Source organism: Uloborus diversus, chromosome 4 (genome assembly GCF_026930045.1).
Source record: "Uloborus diversus isolate 005 chromosome 4, Udiv.v.3.1, whole genome shotgun sequence".
Lineage (NCBI taxonomy): Eukaryota > Metazoa > Arthropoda > Arachnida > Araneae > Uloboridae > Uloborus > Uloborus diversus.
In genome coordinates this window covers 74,742,589-74,763,563 of record NC_072734.1, presented here as the reverse complement: position 1 = coordinate 74,763,563, position 20,975 = coordinate 74,742,589, and the positions used below count along the sequence as shown (strand labels likewise).

General features: G+C 34.3%; 1 protein-coding gene across 1 annotated transcript in view; it reads right to left on the bottom strand.

Annotated features, from left to right (window-relative positions):
• The window catches only part of LOC129220636 (potassium channel subfamily T member 1-like), a 173,994-nt gene that overhangs the window by 54,504 nt on the left and 98,515 nt on the right, over nt 1-20,975 (bottom strand). The window contains exons 10-14 of the mRNA XM_054855066.1: nt 20,528-20,711; nt 17,981-18,145; nt 10,904-11,040; nt 9,462-9,525; nt 2,528-2,636 (exon numbers count right to left, since the gene is read on the bottom strand). Of these exons, the coding sequence (XP_054711041.1) occupies nt 2,528-2,636; nt 9,462-9,525; nt 10,904-11,040; nt 17,981-18,145; nt 20,528-20,711 (659 nt within the window). The remainder of the gene's footprint in view (nt 1-2,527; nt 2,637-9,461; nt 9,526-10,903; nt 11,041-17,980; nt 18,146-20,527; nt 20,712-20,975) is intronic.

Genomic DNA, 20,975 nt, shown 5'->3' with positions numbered 1-20,975 from the left:
TTGTCCTTCTACACGACAATGAGCGCCCACACACTGCTGCTTTAACCAAAAATCTCCTGCAGCAGTTTTGCTGGACAGCGTTTGACCATCCTCCATTCAGCTCAGACTTGGTGCGTTTTCCGATTACCATCTCTTTGGTCACATGAAACGCTGGCTAGGAGGACAGACGTTTGGCTCCGACGCCGAGCTGCAGATCAGCGTACAGAATTGGCTGAAAGCGTAGGCGGCTGCCTTCTATGAGGAGGGTATCGAAAAATTGGTACCACGCTACGACAAATGTCTTAATTGGAGCGGCGACTATGTCGAGAAGTAGTTGGAAGGGAAATGTATTTATTTCAAATAAAAGAGTTTTCATTGCCTTTGTGGTCTTTATTTCGCGATCGATCGGACCTTGAAAAAAAAAAAAAAAACCTCGTATGCTACAGAACACCGTGCATTGTTAGGGAGCGGTAAAAAAGGGAAAAAATTGCTCTCAAGACAATCTGCAATGATTTACCAGGCTTTCATGCACTTACTTTTCGAAACTTAGAAATTGAGGTACCATGTTCCAGGCCACTCACAATAGAAAGGTGGACCGAATGCAACCGCAAGTTGAGTATCAATGGCCTATATAATTTACAGCACATTCGTAACTGCATAAATTTCCACTGGGCATGCTTTAAGATAGTAAAAACTGTGCATAAATTATGAAGAAATTGCTGGTAAAGAGAAGCAAGTTATCGTACAACTGATTCCTCCCTGATCGGACAAAGGAGGTTGAAAACAATGCCTAATTATAAGTAAAAATATAAAGAGTTTCAATTTCAGAGGGCTCCCACTGACCCCTCAAATGACAAGCCTGGGTAAAGGGTACAAACGCAATACTAACTTATTTTCCTCGTGCCAATACCTATCAGAAAAACTAACTCCCATAATTTTATCACAAAAATCGCAACAAAAACCAATTGCCCCCCATTCCAGTTATAACCCTCTGCCAATCTGCACCATTTTCGGGGTTGGTAACATCCAAATTCGTTTTCCTCGTGCCAATTCCTTTCAGAAAAACTAACTCCCATAAATGTATCACAAAAATTGAACGGAATACCACTTGCCCTCCAGCGCAGTTATAACCGCCCCCTGCACCATTTTTGAGGTTGGTAACATCCAAATTTGTTTTCCTCGCGTCAATACCTTTCAGAAAAATTAACTCCCAAAATTATCTCAAAAATGGAACCAAAAACCACTTCACCCCCTCAGCGCAGTTATAAACGCCCCTCGCCCCTGCCTCCCTGCAACTTTTTCGGGGTTGGCAACATCTAAATTCGCTTCCCTCGTGCCAATACCTTTTAGAAAAACTAACCCCAGTAACTGCATCACAAAAATTGAACGGAGAATCACTTAAAAGCCAGCGCAGTTATAACCGCCCCTCCAGTTGCCCCCATGCAATATTTTCAGAGTTGGCAATATCAAAGTTCGTTTTCCTCGTACCAATACCTTTCAGAAAAACTGACTCCCGTAATTGTATCACAAAAACTGAACGGAAAACCACTTGCCCACAAGCACAGTTATAACCGCCTCCCTTGCCCCCCCCTGCACTATTTTCGAGGTTGGTAACATAAAAATTCGTTTTCCTCGTGCCAATACCTTTCAGAAAAACCAACTCCCATAATTGTATCACAAAAATCTCATGGAAGCTAAAATTTGACCTTTTGCTCCTCCACTATATCTCAATCCGCAGGTTTGAAGCTCTTATAGATATTTATTCAAACCTTTTGAATAAATATCTATAAGAGCTCCATTTTAGAAGTGATTATGATTTTACATGTGCGTTAAAACTTATATTTTTGAAACAGGTGTTGAGTTGTACAATTTGATAAATACTAAATGCTGCTAGTTTTACCAATTAAACTTTTTACGTTTTCAAAAACGACTTGCTATAATTTTGAAAATTGAAGGTGGTTCTTTTCTGTAAAACAAATGAAGGCTACTTTTCTACCCCCTAAAACAGCATCAGAAATTGTTGTAAGTCCCTCCACTCACATACTCCATAATGCTATTTTCTATTGCTATATCCATTTGCACACGTGTGAAATTTTTACTCAATATTTTTACTTTATTCTCCGAATTTTTACTTAGGCTTTTAATTGCGTTGTATTAGAATATAAGGAACTACTATGTATCAAAATATGAAGTGCCAACTTTCCAAAAAACTTTTTGTACTAGAAAAATAATGATTTATACGTGATGATTTGTACAACATGTCAAAATCATTATTTTAAAATACAAGAAAACATTTTACAAAGTTGGTGCTTCATATTTTGATGCATAATGGTTTCTCATATTCGAATGTATCTTAATTAAAAGCCAAAGTTTAAAATATCGGGCGTAAAAATGTCTTAAATGTGTAAAAATATGTATCATTTGTGTCGTGGATGATAGCGTTATTGGTCTAAGTGCCAATATGAGAAATGAACTCCTTAAAAGTTAGGCGTCATGTTATCAGAACCTTACTTTACAGATCAGAAGCAACATGTCAAAATCTACTTACCAGCAAAAGCCACGTGAACTTTATTTTCAGGACGGAAAATTTGTACGTACTGAGGCACGCTTGGTGCGAAATCTCTGACTGCCCAAGACCTTAATATCGTGTGCTCGTCCTATAATAAATGAAAAAAACATTTTAAACAACAGCAATATTTAGATAAGTTTTACTCGCATTTTGAGAGGAAATTTTGTCTATCAGTATTTTAATAAATGGAATTTAATTTGCTATTTCAGACTTTCTATTAAAACACAGAATTAGGACATCCTATTAGAACGCAAATTTACGGTGCTGATACGAAAATATATGCACAAACGCAAAATTAAAAATTAAATATATGCAAGACACCTTGCTCCTTGAATTCCTTTTTGAGTTGGATACTAGTAAAACTCGTTTTTCTTCATATAAACGGGCTATATTCAATGAACAACAACAGTATTTTTTGTTTTTAATTTTGATACAATCATAATAACCTAAAAACGACAGAGCACATTTTTTGTCTCATCTCAGAGCGATATTTTAAAAGTTATTTACAACTAAAAATAGATTAGTTTCGTTTTCCGTTGAAACGGGCAGTCACGTGACTCTTCAAGAAGTGACGTGGTATGTGCCTTGCTTTTCTTCGATGTCCGTGTGCTTTAGGCATTTCTGTGTTTCGTTCGGGTATTTATTTTGGTAATTTTTGTATTTATTTTTCTGTCGAAAATATGTTTTTTTTTTTATCATTACATGGTTGAATGTTATTAGTTTCCAAACCACATCTTAACTTCCGGGAAAAAAATCTAATGTATGTTCAGAAGGATCTCTTCCATTCTTTCCCTGCGCTTACTTGCTCTATTGTTCAAATTTCCGAGAATTCTCCCACTTTACCCTAGGGAAGCGAAGAATGTACAAATCAAAGGGGAATGACATTTTCCAGGAATTTTAAGAGATTGCACCCTAGCAGATGGTCGATGGTCTCATGAGACATTTGTTTTAGATGAACAGAAGGCATCACATGAACATGAAACATGAATCCAAGAATTGATCTTAATATATCCTTGAATCCTAAATTTTTCCTTGAATCATTATAGTCAAGGAGTTGATCTTGCTTTCAAAGCATATTAATGCGGGCAGAAATTCAATTAAATTCATACAACAAATATAGAAGTTATTTCAAACGTTATGAAAAGTGGTTTACCAACTTTTTTTTTCTTTTCTTTTTATGATCAAAAATAATAATAAAAAAAACCGATCGCTCTTTTAGTAACAAAAAAAAAAAAAAAAACAGACTTGTCCATGCTTAATTTCGCTTAAACATTGATTTATATGAAAATTATTTTTATAGTTTATATGTCCAACGTTTCATTAAGGTTACTTATTTTTCGAAGTTCTCGCAACTTCAACAATAACTTTTTTACGCCCTTTCTTTACTTTTTTATAAATATTAATTTGTGCTTTTTTTTTTTTTTGCATTAATTTTAAGAACCGAAAGCAATGTGCAAAAGTTGTTTCAAAGAAATTATAATACCTTAAAATTACTCAAGCTTAAAGTTATATTTTCATTCAATTTTAGTTTTTCTTTAAAATTATTATTCTTAGTATTATTTTATAATTTATATTTTCAACAAATACTCTTAGGGTAAAATAGAATTGAAAAAAAAAGTTATTTAAATTTTCTGTAAGCTTGGAAATATAGACTCTGTAAGAACACCAAAATATTTACTACTTATTCAAAATGCATATCTTTACAAAAACATTTTAAAAATGAAACAGTATTGTTTTTATTTTTGTTTTTATATCCTTTGTCCATAATCTGTAGCTTTTTTTTTTTTGAAGAAGTTGAATATTTTAAGAAGAAATTGAACTACAACTGATTGAAATATCACATTTTGCATCAAACAACATCTCAGATATTCTAATGTACTTTTTCTAAAAATTGTATATTTTTTCGCGTATATGTTTTTGGCATTAAAATTAAGTTTCGTTTTTCTTAATTTGATCACAAATTTTTTCTGGGTTAGCAGCAATATTGAAAGGGATTTTGCTGTTAATCAAGCCATTAATTTTCAAATTTAGCTTTAAAAACATTGTATTTGAATTGAAAGGGAAGATTAAAACCGCGTGCGCGCTGCATTCCATCCATCTTTGGTCAGTCAAACCACGAACTTATTACATTGGTGGAAAAATTGCATCACCCGCGAAATCCAAATATTTTTAGCATTTATAAGTAATTATGAAATATTTAACGGTTCTTGCATCATATAACGCGAATTGGCATCGGTACATAACGGAAGCTATTGCGTAAGATTGCGTCATCCTTCTAAAAAAAAAAAAAAACAGTTGAACGTTCGACGCATTCTGTCAACTGACACCACAAAGGAAGAGTGTTATCGTTGCATTGGACAGAGAAAAATTGTCGTCACGATAGCAAAAATAATAAACTGATCGCAATCGACTGTTGTTCGCCTACTGAATAAGCTAAAGAGCACCGGAAGCACATTAAGAAAGAGTGGCAGTGGTCGTCCACGAATATCCAATGCAGCGCAGGACAGGTATTTGATACGACTCAATCTTCGGAACAGGCAATCATCTTCCACAGACCTTAGAATAAATGGGAAAACGAATCGGGTGTTCACGCACCCACGTCTACTGTACGAAAACGACTGTGTGGTGCGGGTTTGGTGGTACGTCGACCACGAAAGAAGCCATTGTTGACCAAAAAAAATGAGGAAACAGCGTCTAAACTGGGCAAAAACTCACCAAGGGTGAACCGTCGATCAATGGAAATCAGTTGTGTTTTCGGACGAGTCGAAATTCAATCTGCATGGGTCCGACGGACAGCACACGGTTAGACGCCGCAAAGGAGAGGAATATCATCCCGACTGCATTCAACACACAGTCAAGCATCCCGTATCCCAGATGATTTAGGGATGTATTTCTGATCAAGGAGTTGGTGGGCTTCACTTTGTGCAAGGAACAGTAAACGCTCAGATGTATATTGGCATTTTGGAGGAGAAACTGCTTCCTACTATCCGGGACCACTTTACTTCAGTTCCAAACGTAATTCTCCAGGATGATTCTGCTCCGTGCCATAGGGCAAAACTGGTAAGTAACAATTTAAAAACCTTTATCCTGCCATTAGACTTAAATTGACATGGGGTTAAGTAATTTTTTTTCTCTAAACTCACACACAGATTCAGAAATGGAAAAATGAGCATGGGGTCAGCAGTTTGCCTTGACCCGGAAACAGCCCCGATCTAAATCCGATCGAAAATTGTTGGAATAGATTGGGTGTAGAAGTGATGAAACATAAGCCAACGTCACTCGCAAAACTCCGGAAACCAATAATTCGTGTCTGGCATCATGAACTCAGTAAAGAATACATTCAATCACTCATCCGTTCAATGCTCCGTAGATGTCAAGCTGTCATTAAAGCTAGAGGCGGACTAACAAAATATTAGGTTATATTTTATGATGTTCAAACATTTCCATGTTACTTTTGTTTATTTTTGAACAAAAAGAGTGTTACAATTAAAACCTCTACTTACTTTTTCGTCGTCCACTTGGAAACGTGGATGTACTTCACATTGTACTTGTTACAGTTTTGGCCATGTATTTCCATAAATAAAGTAAACAATATCGGATTCCTGCTGTTAAATGTTTATTTCATAAGTTTTGCAGAATTTCACATACATTCACCGTTAATCGGTCGACCAAAACTTCTCATATATTCCATTGTTGTGAAAATGCAAGGGTGATGCAGTTTTTTTTTTTTACCAGCAATGTAACTCTACAGCACATCCGCCTCGATTTCCTCATTTATAGTAATTATCCCGACTTATTAAGCGAAAACTTAAAAAATAAACCAAAAAACCACACACCTCTGAGCTTTCATATACATCTCTGATTTCAGCTGGAAAAAAAAAAATGCTGGTTTGTAACGTTTTATTTTCTGCAAATTATAGATGTCAGATTTCTAGAATCCTTGTTCCATTGCACAATAATCTTTGAAAATCGAAAATGTATTCAAAATATTAAATGTACATAACAAAATAAAGAAGTTTAGAGGAGCATCAGCGTTAACATTCCATTGAAAAACGTATCGCGAGGGGAAAGGGGCGTGGTGTACTTAGGCACAAATGACGTCAGGCCAATCAGGGGTCGTTTCTTCTCGCGGTGCTTCTAGGGCAATTACAATGCTTAATAAGTAATTAATGAATTTTTTGTGTGGAAAAAGAATTGGATTTTTGGATTCAGGAGATCATTTTTGATAAGTTAGCATAAAAATTTGGAAAATTTACGACATGCTTTTGTTGTCCATTATAGTGTCTTTGCTAGCATGAAGGTGATGTAAGTCAAAAAGTTTGCAATTTGAGATATGCATTTCGATTCCTCTATAGTTTCTCGATTAAATACACCAATGAAGCAAAAATATACTAAAATGTATTATGTTTAAAGTTAATTACACTTGGATGGAATCTCCAAAATTTTCCACCAATCAGAACTTCTGTGGAAAGAGCTATAGCAGTGAAAGTTCATTTCCAAGTTGCTGATTGAATTGGCAGCCAGAACTTTTTGCTACGATAAGAGGTTAGTTACATTTGGAAGAGATAAAACGGAGGGAGTGAAGACTTTCATTCGTGAAGCAAAGATCCCAAGTCGCATAATAGGTTTTAAAGCAAAGCACTGGAAGAACTCAGGTATTTTTCGCTAGTTTTCACGCAAAATATATCAGCCATTCGTCATTGTTGAGTCACATGACTTGGCGTCTTCGCCTCAGCTTTTGCTAAGCCAATGATTGGACTTGCTCTCTTCATTTACTAATTCCTGCTGTAAGGTGAGTTGCTGACAACCCTTGCACGTACTTGACCTTTTTTATTAACACGCTTTTATTAGTTTCACCTGTATGTATGTATGTATGTATATTGTAACGGAATCTTGCAACTCAAATTTCGTCCACTTCCTGCGATCGAATTCTTTTGAAATTTGGCACGCGACCTCAGACCCGTTGACAATGCAATATTCTATTATCAAGTAAATTAATTAACTATTAATTATTAGTTTATTCCAATTTTAATCAATATTTTGTCATAAATCCGACAATTTGAAAAAAAATTAACTTTTTTTTTTTAATGCTTACAAAATTAAAAAAAAAAAAACTATGAAAACTTTTGCTTTGTTCTGCATCAGATAAAAGTTTGTTCCAATGTTACAAGGTAATTAGAACATGAGTTATAATTGTTTTTAACTAGTTTCATGCCATAATTTAGGTAACCTTCAATTGGCAGTTCATTGTTGATCAGACCATTGTTTAGCAATACTTTTATTAAAATGTATCTCAAACTGTCAAAGTAATATAAATATGATTTCCGCACACAACAGCGATGACTGAGATGGATTATCTGTATTAGTCAATTACTCGACAGGCTATTTATCGGTGCAGTTGAATGTTTTTAGAGCTCGGCTATTACACTTTAAGGAATACAGTTATTCTTTTTGAGATCGAGAGACCACGTTTCGAATGCTGCACAAGACCTATAGTCGTTTTTTTGGGGGGGGGGGGTGCAAATTTCATAAGCATAAAAGATTTTGAATTATGTTAAAATGAATATATTTTTGTAAAACAAGTTAAACTGAACAGAAAAAAGAAAATAAAAATAATAAATAAAATAATAGTTTAAAAAAACTAAAAAGAACACGCTTTTGTAGCAAAATGAATTAAAAAGTAAAAAATTATCTTTGTATGATAAGTATATAAAGTTATTGACCAAACAGTTAATTTTAATGCAATACAAAAAGCGTGGTTGGAAGGGGGGCTTTTTATTAGTTGTCTTGAATTTTGTCCCTTTGTTGTCCGCTCAACAATGTAAATAGCCAGCATCCCACGGTTTTTTTAATAACAAAAAAATTAAGTGTTCAGTCGATTACTTTTAGTTCATTTTACTAAAAAAGTGTGTTCTTTTTAGTTTTTTAAACTATTATTTCATTTTATCGTAAATATAGCATGACAGTGGTGTAAATCAATTAAAATTAATTTAAAACAAGTTACAAGTAAGTTTTCTCTACAACTGATGAAAAATTTAAAAATGAGTGAAAAAAAAAAGCCGATGTTCATCATACGATAGTGTAATAATGTTTAAAACGTTTACCAGCAGCAATCAAAAGAGCATAATAAAATATATTTTTTGACACAAAACTATTTTGCTCTCGTGTCTCTGCAATCGAAATATAAGGTCTAAAGTCAGTCAAAATTTTCGGAAAAGTCGCCAAATTTAGCAAGTTTCAGTGAGTAATTGGAGACATATCTTTCTCACGCTGTGCAGATGGCTGTCCTGCTTCATGTAGTCCGTGAAATCGCACGGTATTTTCATTTGATCGCCTCGCTTTAAATTTGGCACTTTCCTTAAAATTTCAACAAACTATCAAATCTTATACCTCGACAACCGAGAGAGAGGGCACAAGGGCAAATAATATTTTGAGTAAAATATTTTTTCAATATGCTCTTTTTATTGCTACCTATCATTTTAATTTTTTATTTTTATGCTATTCCTTTGGTTCCTTGGTAAGTTAGAAGGGCTAACATTACCCTTATTCCAGCCAAGCTGAACGCACCTATTCTCTCTTTCACACACACACAAAAAATCACACATTTTATGACGCAGTCAAATAATGATCAGAATTTCAAAAAACAAATAAATCAGACAAAACTCAAAAACTGTCACATAGTCGATATTATAAGGCTTTGAATCAGAAAAAAAAAAAGAAACAATTCAAGGACAGGGCACAGAATTCTTTAGTATTTGCAAAGTTTTCTTATTGTACTCTGTTGCTAGTTTATAAATTCTACACATTTCCTGTAGCTTTTATTTTATTTTTCCACGCGGCAGTGGTAGAATTTAATACTGTGATTCTAAACGAAATTCAAAACGACTGAAATACAGAAAGAAGGGACACTCACAGCTGCCGATCTGTCAGCATAATTTCTAGCAGCTAATATAAAGCAAGCTTCAGCAGCATTCATTCTGAAAGAAAGAACAAAAATTCAGTGTAATTTAAAAAACTTGATTCATCTATGAATATAGAGAAAAAAAATTAAAAAGAGGAAAAAAAAATTAGTTTAAAAGATTCTTAACTAAACATAAAAGTCGCTTGATGATTTCTTATATACGCTATATCACCAAAAGTATTAGCATACTTTCAAAAATTCACATTTTTACGAATTTTTTGAGAAATAAGAGACCAATTGTGACAGTGAGAAGCAAAGAGATGTAAGTGCCAGAAATAAAAATTTTGAGCTTACCAGTACAAATGGTAGTTGAACCTGTCCTTTGTTTTGGCGCAATAGATAGTACTAGTAGCCCTGCTAGGTGCTACTATCCAGTATGATTTAGAAAAACTTATCAATGAAACCCTTCATAGGATCGGAACTTTAAACACCTTTTACTCAAAACTTGAAATGTCCACTTACATCCCTTTGCTTCTCACTGCCTAAATTGTTTTGTAACTTTTTTCACATAAAAGATGTGTACCAAATGTTATTTCCAATAAAAATCAAATCATCCATGCATTTAGGGATCAGCTACAAATTGAGGAAAACTAAAACGTTTTTTGATCATCCTTCATCGTAAATAGCTGAAAATAAGCTATAAATTTCAGACATTAATTAGCTTACTATAAAAAAAAAACTATTTTACAAACTTTTGAAAAGGTATCACTGATATTCAAAGATATAAGCATTTCTTTCAAAACTATGTACTACTATTTTTCTACTACTTTACCTAGATTTTTTTTTTTGGTCAAAGGTTGAAAGTTACTGTTATGACTTGAACTGTAAAAATTTAGTTCTTAATATGACTGAGTGACATGTGTGATTTTATAAGAATTCAGATCTTTTCATCGAATAATATAAACTGCAAAACAAATCTTGTTTGATGTAGTATGTATAAAAACTTGTTGTGTAACCTAAAGACCAAACATTTAATCATGCAACAGGATTCAAAACATTAACAGTTAAATGAGTGAGAAACAAAGGGATGTAGATGCCAAAGTTGAAATTTTGGAGCATAGATGGTAGGTGAAACTCTCCTCTGTTTTAGGGCAAGATATAGTACTAGTAGCTCTAATAGATTCTGCTATTCTGCATGATTTAGAAAAACTATTTAATGAAAACCTACGGAGAACCGTAACTTTAAACACGTTTTACTCAAACCTTGAAAATGTCTACTTACATTTCTTTGCTTCTCACTCCCTTAATTTGAAACGTTATTTACACTGTCGCTAATTTTAACAACAAAAGTACATGCTGCAATTGCTAGTAACAATAACTTTAAAAAGTAGTCAATATGTTACAATATTAGGGGCACTAAAACTGTTCAATTAAGGAATATGAATACGACATACCTAGCTCTAGCTAAATCAAAATCTTTTAGCACCGATCCTTGGATGTAAATGACCCTCTGCGCCCACATAGGCACTTGAAGAATCATTTTCATGGTAGCATCCAGTTCGGTGGGTGATAAAAGAACAACGTAGTAATCCTGGAAATAAATTGAAAGATTAGAGTGGAAACTCGCACCGAAAACAAGTTTTACTTGCTTCTAAGACACAAACACATCGCAAGTTGACTAGTTTACCATGATTAAGCTACATGTACCATCTTAATTTGAAATTAAAGGTTACTAAAGAACTTAATCATACTTAATAGCGAAGTACGGAAATTCGGAAGGTTGAAACTGAAACCAGAAGTTATTTACATTTTGACTGTCAAAATAGAACGATTCATTTAACTTTTATGTAGTTTTGAAACACAGTTTAGTTCATAAAAATTATGAATTTGCCTTTAATCGAAAGATGAATCTTTGCCATTTTTATTCAAATGTGATTTCTGTTATATGGCCACTTCGACTGTCTTGGAGAAAGTTTAATCGGGAAGTCCAATTTTCTATCACTTTTTGCAGCAATGGGCGCCGTATGTGAGTGATATGTGGCGAATGTTCTCGTCCAAGGTGTCAATCGCCTGTCGCTTATCGGTGCAGACCTGAGACTTCACACAGCCCCACAAAAAATAGTCCAGCGTAGTTAAATCGCATGATCCTGCAGGCCAATTCACGGGTCATTAAGCAAAATTATTGGTTCACCGAAGGTTTCTTTCAATAAATCAACTGTGACACGCGCTGCGTGGCGTGTTGCATCGTACTGTTGTCTATTCATGATGAAATGTCAACTATCAAATTGGCCCACAGATCAAACAGTGTTCCCGACTTAAAGTTCTATACCTCTAAGAAAACACCCTTTATTAGCTTCTAAAATTGTGGAATACGGCATCAAAAAACGGGACGCGTGACCGCTGTTGACGTTTCCCTTCCATTTTAAAGTTTCATTCTTTGAAGCAAATATAATAAGCTATAGCAAAAAAGTTCATTCATTAGGAATTTTTAGTTTTTACTTTAATGAAATAAATCATTCCCCCCCCCCTTTAAAATCATTTTTCAATCGACCATTAGTTTTAACTCCAAAAAGTGAGAAGGCAGTGAGGCCCCTTGCCCCCCTCCCCCCCCGTACGAGCCGTCTATGTGAGAAGTACCCTCGTGAGCTAAACGAAAGGTCTTTATGTCTTTAAAGTTGCTCCTCACAACTTAGAAAATTCTGAGTCTTTAAGGTGAAAATTCTATGGAATGAGGATTAAAAATGTAATTAGAAAGTGAAAAATTATACACTATACAACCAAAAATATTGAGAAACTTTCGAAAATTCCCATTTTTACTAATTTCTCGAGAAATAAGGTGTTTGTCCTGGAAATAATTTAGTATATTTCTTTAAAATGAATGTTAAGTAAAGAAAACAATTTTTGAACGATGGTTTTCGTCCAGCAAATCAAATACGCATAAAAAGAAACAAATGTCCTCAGGGGCGGATACAGAAAAATCTTTTGGAGGGTAGTAGTTGAACAGCACCCCATCCCCCTCCCTCCCACATACGTTGTTTCACAACAAAATTTTCGTGATTTTTTTTAAAGGATTCCGTCAGGCTAATGGCTAATGATCTACTACTAGTACTAAGTACATAAATATTATGCACTTTTTTCTTTGAATGTGGACGTAAAACATTTTTAACGTTTCAAGCCAATTAAATACCCTTAATATAATGTCCCCGAGATGTAATACAATGAGAGGTTTTAATTAGGTCATAATAATTATAACACGAGAGCACAACAATTCAAGAAACCCATAACTAATTTGAGTTTTTATACATTAATTATATTTTAATTATAAAATAATATATATTTTAACTATATTTGAGTAAGAAAATCATAGCTTCATAACATATAAGTTTTCAGGGGTGCCCACTCCCCTGAAAACGAAACCTGGGCAAGGGCGCACCGAAATTCAATTTCGCGGAGACCCTCCCAAAAGCAAGAGCCCCCCCAAATGAGAAAAATACACCTTAAAACAACCCCTTCTAAAAATTTCAATGGCGCAGTGTGTGCCATGACTCCCCCTAGGTGGGCGGGCATCCCTGTAAGTTTTATTGAAAAACTCAGGAACTATATTTCTGTGCGAATTTCAAAGTAGTTGCTGATTTGTTTTTAAAGCCATGACACAGTTGAGATAATATGTTGAAATGCCGCTTCCATTAATATCAGTTTTCCCAAGAAACTACCATATGATTTCTTTAATTTTGCATTTTTATAAGCTGAAAAAGAAATCTATTACAGCTTCCTGGATCAAAATGACTCTTTTAGGCACGCCTACACATTTTTTCAAAAAATGTTTACTTTATCGATTCTATCAAAGTGGAATGAATGAACGAATCGCGATATTACGTTACCTTGAATTCGAAACTAGTGAGTTAAATGTATTCTGCTCCTCTGGGCCTCTGACTCCAGTATTACTTCTTCAGCAAACAAAAAATCAAGGGTGCACTCCCCCTTAAGAGGGGCGCACCCCCTATCCAATACCATCGAGACCCCCAAATCGTGATCCCCCCAAAAATAAAATACCACTAACACCCCCCCCCCCAAATTCAGTGCCGCAGTCGGTGCCATCATGCTCCTCCGTAGGGGGCACCCTAGCAAAAATGCTTTTATTCAAATATGGTGTAAGTGTGTGTTGTGTTTTCTCTTTTTAATTAACTTTATAAAAAATGATACGGAGAAGTGTCAATCAAAAAATAATAAATAAAATAGCTAAATTAATTCATCCTTTGGAGGGAGCACGGGCCCCCTGGGCCCCCTAAAATCCGCTACTGAATGTCCTGGTCTTGAAGCAGGTTTCTATAGATTAAATTCAAAGTCGATGGCAATGTCAAAATTTTGTACGTCTTTGTTCAAATTGAACAAATGAACTGCTATTGAATACTTTGAAAGTATTTAATGAGCTAAAATGCGGCAATATTTTTGTCATAACTTACAGTATACTAACATTTTAAAACTCTTCCCCGCCATCAAATACCCGAAATTAATCATTTTAAATTCTGCATGAGTTAAAATAAAATTATTTCCAATATTTTATTGTTTTTGTTGCACACTTGTTGTTTTTACGCATTTTAATAGATTGAATTAATCAAAAAAATGCGACACATTTATTAAAAAAAGTCTTACTCACTTTTTTGAGTTTTCCAGTGTTAAATTTTTTTTCTTATGCACCAAAAATTTGAAATGGCTTAGAATTTTCAAATCTCGAAAATCATTTTCGACGTTGGTTCAAAAAGGCCAACAAGATTACATCAAAGAAGAAATTCGTTGAAAAATGCCAGTCGCGTTCAGATAGAAACAAGTTTTTCAATTTTATATTTCTATGCAAAGCAGTTTTCATCAAAGTGAACAAATTCTGACTGACAACCAACTTTTTATTCCAAATCCCGCAGAAGTTTTTCGTGAAAATAAATGCTCAAGCATGCCTTGTCATAGCATCTTTGCAAAACCAATTTTATTTTAAGCTTCAACAGAGGAGAGGGGGGGGGGAACTGCAACGTTATTTATTTACAAGAGTTCCTTTATGCCCATTTGTTAACCATTTCATCCAATATTTTATTCTATTTTCATTTTCATTTAACAAGTAAACTCCTCCGTTTTCAGAAATCAAACTAGAACGAGTATAGTAATAAAATATTGAGTCCAGTTTAAACAACATTTGTTTCCGTAGGTTTTTGAAGTATTTACATTCGACCTATTTCAATCCAATTTCACCAAATCCCCCTGAAGAGTTTCTATAATTCATTCTCTTGAAACTAGAATCATGAAAGCGTGTTCAAATTTTTTTTCTCTCCAAATGATACATGCTAACGTTAGTCAAGATTATGTTTACTAAATCTATTTCCTTAGCAGTTCTTCAGTCGAAATATACTTCGCATAAACATCTAATTCTTTGTAGTGGACGTGTAAACCTTTTTTTTATAAAATAGTATACATATATAATAAAAAATTAAGATATGGTATATATTATAATAAATATACACAATTATACGCAAGGGAGAAGAAAACTTACTGATTTTCTTTTCTAGAAACAATGAGTACGAGTATTTTTATGAAACTTACTTTAAAGTCTCATATAACTATCTTAGATACCCCTAATATATTAAAAAAAAAAAAAAAGACTTCCTTACGTTTATTCAATTCGTGAAAAGTTATATACATTCATGTAGTTAATAACAAATTACAAATATGTTTTTTAAAAAAATATTCACAAGTATTAATTAATATATTGCCCAGTTTGTGTATTTTTATCGTTGCTCGTTGATTCGTTTCTCCCAGATTTCTCAGTGCAAACTTTGGATCTTTGAAACTAACTTGGTACTGATTTAAGGAGGTAACGCCTGGTAAGTGAGTGTTGTTAATTGATGGCATAATTACCCTGAAGTCTTTAAATCATAAAAAGACGAGCTGATGTGTGCATCACATGACTTCCTTTTACTCCAATTTAATGTCATTTTCTCATTATTGGCAGTTTTGTTTCAATATGATTCAATAGTTTACTCTCTGAATATCACCAACAGCGGCCAAATTGAAACCAGATTTAAAATTAAAAATTTTTTTTTTAAAAAATCGCCAAATTCGTCACCAAGTTGGCGACAAAACTTGGTGACCAAAGGACTGGCGATATATCGCCAAGTGTCTGCTAAATTATAACACCAGGCGAGTTTACATCGAAATTAACAATGATTTCCCACAGACTAATAATAAGAGTAGACCGAGCTTTCTCATTCTTGCTGATAAAGAAAATTGGTTCATAGATGTATCATGTGACTAGTGGAAGGGCTTGGCGAAGACTTTGGCAGCATGGTTGCTAGATGGCAGCATTATCTATAGTTTGGCACTCGACATGTATTTTAAGACAATGTGTTTTCATTAAAAAAAACTTCCAGGTGCAGAGATTGAACTGTTTTTCTTTTAGTTATGCATTATTTTGACATTAGTAATAGTTTTTGATCAGTTTTCGGTAACTTTTATTTCATTTGGAGCTGTCAGCGTTGGCGTGAACGAAATGGCGTAAACGTTTTGCGTTAACGCAAAAATGTACTAATCGGTATCTTAAATTGAAACTGTAGGTAAAAATCTTACCGTTTGCTGATTCTTCTTGGTCGCTTGCATCTTTTATTGCTTAGAGAGTTATTGAAATTGACTAAAGAAAATGCGCAATGCTATCTAAACGAAAAACTCACTATATTAACAAAATATTTACAACTTAGAATAACAAATTTACAAATCGGACTCCATAAAAGATCATTCTTCCGTGTTCCATCAATTCTATTTATTTTATTTCGCGCTGGCGATGATCGTCTGCTACGATTAACGCCCGCTGTTGCTAGGATATCCACCAGTCACATGGTTTGGTTTATGAGCAGCAAAAGGGTTGCCATAGCTCGGTCTACTCTTATTATTAGTCTATGTGATTTCCCCTCAAAAAGGAGCAAAAGACACCCTTTGGAGCATACGAATGCAACCAAAAAGAAGGTGCACAACTAGACCTCCCTAGGAGTCTACGTGCCAAATTTCAACTTTCTAGGACATTCCGTTCTTGAGTTATGCGATATACATACACATATACACACATACGCACATACATACGTATATACAGACCCCTAGACGAAGAAATCACGAAAATATCACGAGAAAACTCGTTGTAATTAACTCGGGGATCTTCAAAATGGATATTTCGGGTGTCTGTACGTTCTTAGGCACGTATCCACGTGTGGTCGGGTTGAAAAAAAACTCAACATTCATTTGGGGGAGCAAAATGGAAATTAAGGCCGATTTTTGGGTGAAATTTTTTTCGCGAATACAATATTTCCTTTTTTGTAAAAGGGAGTAAAAATATTCAGACAAAAACACACATAATCATCAATAGCAATGGTCATCACAAAAGTATTCAAATGAGGCTAATAATTAGAGAGTGAGGTACTATATAAAAGAAAAATAATCATTTTGAAATCTTTCAAAATATCATAAAAAGCAAGTTCTCTGGCGGTTTTCATACAGAAAAAGAACGAAATTTTTTTTTTGTAATAGCGTGAATGAAACGGAAAGAAATTAAATTTAAAAATGACTATACATAAGAAAACAGATTTTAAATCCTCTTGACTCTCCTGGGATTTTTCAAGGATATGAAGAAGATTACTAGAGATTGAAATCTAGAACTCTAGTGAAATATTCAGACAAGGGATCAGTTTTTCTGCTTTTAAATAATAAATTTTCCCATTTTCCCGAAAAATCAGGGAGCCGTTTATACCTTGAGTTTCAACAGTTCTATTAAATATTACGTACCATCCGTTGGATGTGGCTGAAGGTGAAAGGATTAAAGTTGCCATGTTGTTGAACATAAAATGTCAGAATTTCGTGAAAAAGTTATTTCTAAAGAATACGAAACTGATGTTTCCTTTAGTATTCGTTCGTGTTTGTTACAACAGCTAGCTGGTTTCAAATGTGACTAGCGGAAGGAAGTTTTCTTATCTTATTGTTTCCCCATGAAGCAAAGTAAGTTTCTTGAGTCAGGTCATAAACAAGATATAAATTGTATAACTTTGTGATCGTAATATAAATTGTGTAGTACACGTCTCGAAACAAGTTACTACATATAACTTTTTTATTATGAATTCAAGAGAGTAAAAAAGATCTTAAAATCTAATTTCTTATGTATAGCCGTTCTTATACATGTGTGGGTATGTATTAAAACGATACTGAATAAGAATGTTTTGAGTAGTTATTTACCTTAAGGTTTTTACCTAAGGTCAAATAATGTGTAGCCTAGCATTGTTCCGGAATAGGTCTCCGAAATATTTCTTTTCCTCCGCAAAATGTGACATGTAGGATAGGAACTCTTTATTGTATTACTTTAAGAAAATAGCACGCAAAATGCTCATTTATTGCTCAAAATTTATAACTTTTTTGCATTTCTGAGCCCAAAAAGCTAAAGAGAAGCTTGAAAAACACCTTAATGTATTTTTCATCAATTAAAATGCTATCTAATTTTTCAAACTCACCTGTAACAAAGGGTGTGCGTAGAATTCATTTAGGAAGTCCATTACGGTGTCCGATCGAAGCATCGTGCTGCATACTACCACGTGGCGTTCGTTTTGGGCACGATGGCGACTGTATGCAAACCCCAATTTCTGGCGTTCCATCCACGTGTATGCCAACTGCTCAAACTATTAAAGGAAATAAAAAACATTAGTTAGCTTGGAAAAACCGATAAGGTCTAGATATCATTTGGGGGGAGGGGAGGGAGGTGGACAAGCAATACATTTTGCTACAAAGCTGACAGGCAAAATCTTAGAATTTAACGTACGCTTGCAATATCAAATGGCAGTAAACTCAGTTTTAACCCTCTATGAAGAAGATTGGGAGGGGCATTTTTTTTCAAAGCACTTTTTTCATATTTATACTGTCGACACTTAACGTTGAATACGTGTCATCTGGATGCCATGTAGGGGAACTAGGGGCAAAGTAAAATAGCGAGGCAAAGTGAAATGGTTACCCTCTTTTGTTTTTTGTTTAAAGTTGCTTTTTATTCGTAAAATTCTAGATTTTTATCTTTCATTAACAACTACAGCAAGTATCCCATATGGGAGAAAGCGTAACGATGATGAATATCAATGCTTTCATTTCAAAAACGTCGATTTAAAAACAGCATCAGAAAATATAGGGTGTAAATATGAGCACCCTTCAAAAAAAAATTACCAAAAATAGTTTAAAAACAGGATAAAACAATATAAAATTGTAGAGAACTTATTTATTACGCAAGGGAAAAAATTACAGAAATCGGAAACATAACCGGCTCTTTCAGCCCCGGCACAGTCTAAGTGTGCCCACATTCGGCCCACTTAGATTGTACCAATAGTGGGGCACACATTTCACTCACACCTCTTCCCGAGTGTCTTCAAGGAACTTTTCATCTCGAAAGTTGTAAGCTGCATCGCTTGAGAAATATTTTTTGTTGTTTTAAAAAAAGATGTGGTATAGTTATGGGCACTTTTGAAATGGGAGCCCATATTTACACCATCTACATCTATAAGAAAGATGGTCACTCTCCCATTTAACGTAAAAGAGTGCGTAACTGAAGCTGTGCTACAAAAAGTAACTTAAGATCTCAGCTTTCTTTATGTCACTGTGAAATAGTTTTTAACTAAACATTTGAACAAGAAAAGAAAGCGATTTTACATACCTCTAAAAAGTTAGTTCGTCTAAAAAAAACACACACAAATTCGCGCTACAACTCAAGTTGCATCCACACTACTTGAAAGAATGTTTCCAACTGCTCTCTGCTATCTTAAATTAGTAAATGGCACTATATACAGTCCTCACCGCCAGTCTTCAGTACCCCCCCCCCCTTTAGCCACTGGGAGGGTTGCCTATATTTGCACCTGTGTCCATTTTTACGCCTTTTCCTCTAAGCTGTTTTTAGCACTACCTCTTTCGTTATATTTTAATTGTGTAATAATGCATGCAGTCTATTCCATTCAGGAAAAAGTTATCTTTGAAGATCAAAGCATATGATCCCTCCATTTAATAATTCACTTAGTTATTTATTCGATCACTTTATTTTCTTATTCATTCCCTATTTTATTCACTCTTTTTTTAGTTATCTTATATTAATCAATTATTTTCTTAATTCCTTTAGTGTTTCATTATCCATTCATTTATTCATTCCTTCTTTTATTTAGTCATTAATTTGATCAAAAATATTTTTAATAACAAAATCCAAAATATTTCATTAGAAAAATATTTAATTTTTTACTTGCCCCATGAAAAACAGAACTTTTCTTTTCTTCTTTTTTTTTTTTTTTTGAAGGTGCAAGTTAAGTGCCAAAAATAAAAAATGTTTCAATGCCAGTTCAGTAATAAAATACATTGTTTTTTATGTACTATAATTTTCACAACAAATTTTCTATTTGTTCATTTTGAAAAAAGATGAGTAATCTAACTATTTCACCTTGTTCTACATTCCCCTACCTAGAAGAAATATGGTTTCAATTGGATGATTAGCCTATTTCTGTTTCAGATGCTCAAATTAGCCGTATGTGTAGTGTGTCAGTTTGGAAGCCGTGTATTTCAGTTAACCGCCTGAGTGTCGCTTAAATTCAATAAATTGTTGCCGTTATAGCGTGCTAAAATGAAGTTTATCAACGAGAGCTGTAGACAGATTGTACTTTGGCTTAAAACTCTGAATTGTAGAGTGAGTAAGCGACACGTCCGCCATCTTGGAGGCAAACGATGCTTTCTTCCTATGTCTGCTATGGTGAAGTAACGTGTTTTGCTTCTTGATTGTGGTTTCTTATTAACTCCACGTTAATCCGTAATCAAGAAACACCACAATCAAGAAGCAAAGTAGACATAGTAGACATAAAAAGAAAGCATCGTTTAGCTCCAACATAGCGGATGTGTTGATCAATTTAATCTTCGAACTAGGGTTTTACTTTAACCAACACCAATCAAGTTGCTCAGTCAATTGAACCAGACCTTTGATTGGTTAAAGATTTTGCCAGCAGTGGGTTGTTTCTCAAATAAGTATAAATTGAGCTTAACTATACCTGCGTAGGAAGAACAATGAGAGCAACACAGATCATGACCACCATGAAGAGTTGCGAAGGCCAGTTGTCTGGTTTGTAGTCCCCGTAACCTACTGTAGAGAAGGTCACAACCACGAAGTAGAGGCTCTCGAACAGGTCCACATGCTCGGCTCCGGCACGCTGGAAGTGTTGGAAGCCACAAACACTGCAAAACAATAACTGGTTGTTAATATATCGTATAACCTCTCTCCATCCGTCCATCCACCTGCATATTTTAAAGCGGCTCGCTTAAATAATCATCTTAAGACACCATTAATTCTAGTTCCTAGTTGTAACTGTATTTAACCGTAGGAACGCATGCTACTATGGACAGGTAAAGGACAGTACCTGCAAATTTTTAGTTTTTCTGCATTTTTGTCATCTATTGTACGTTAGCTTTACTGTACAAGCTTGCTCATTTGGTTTCCTC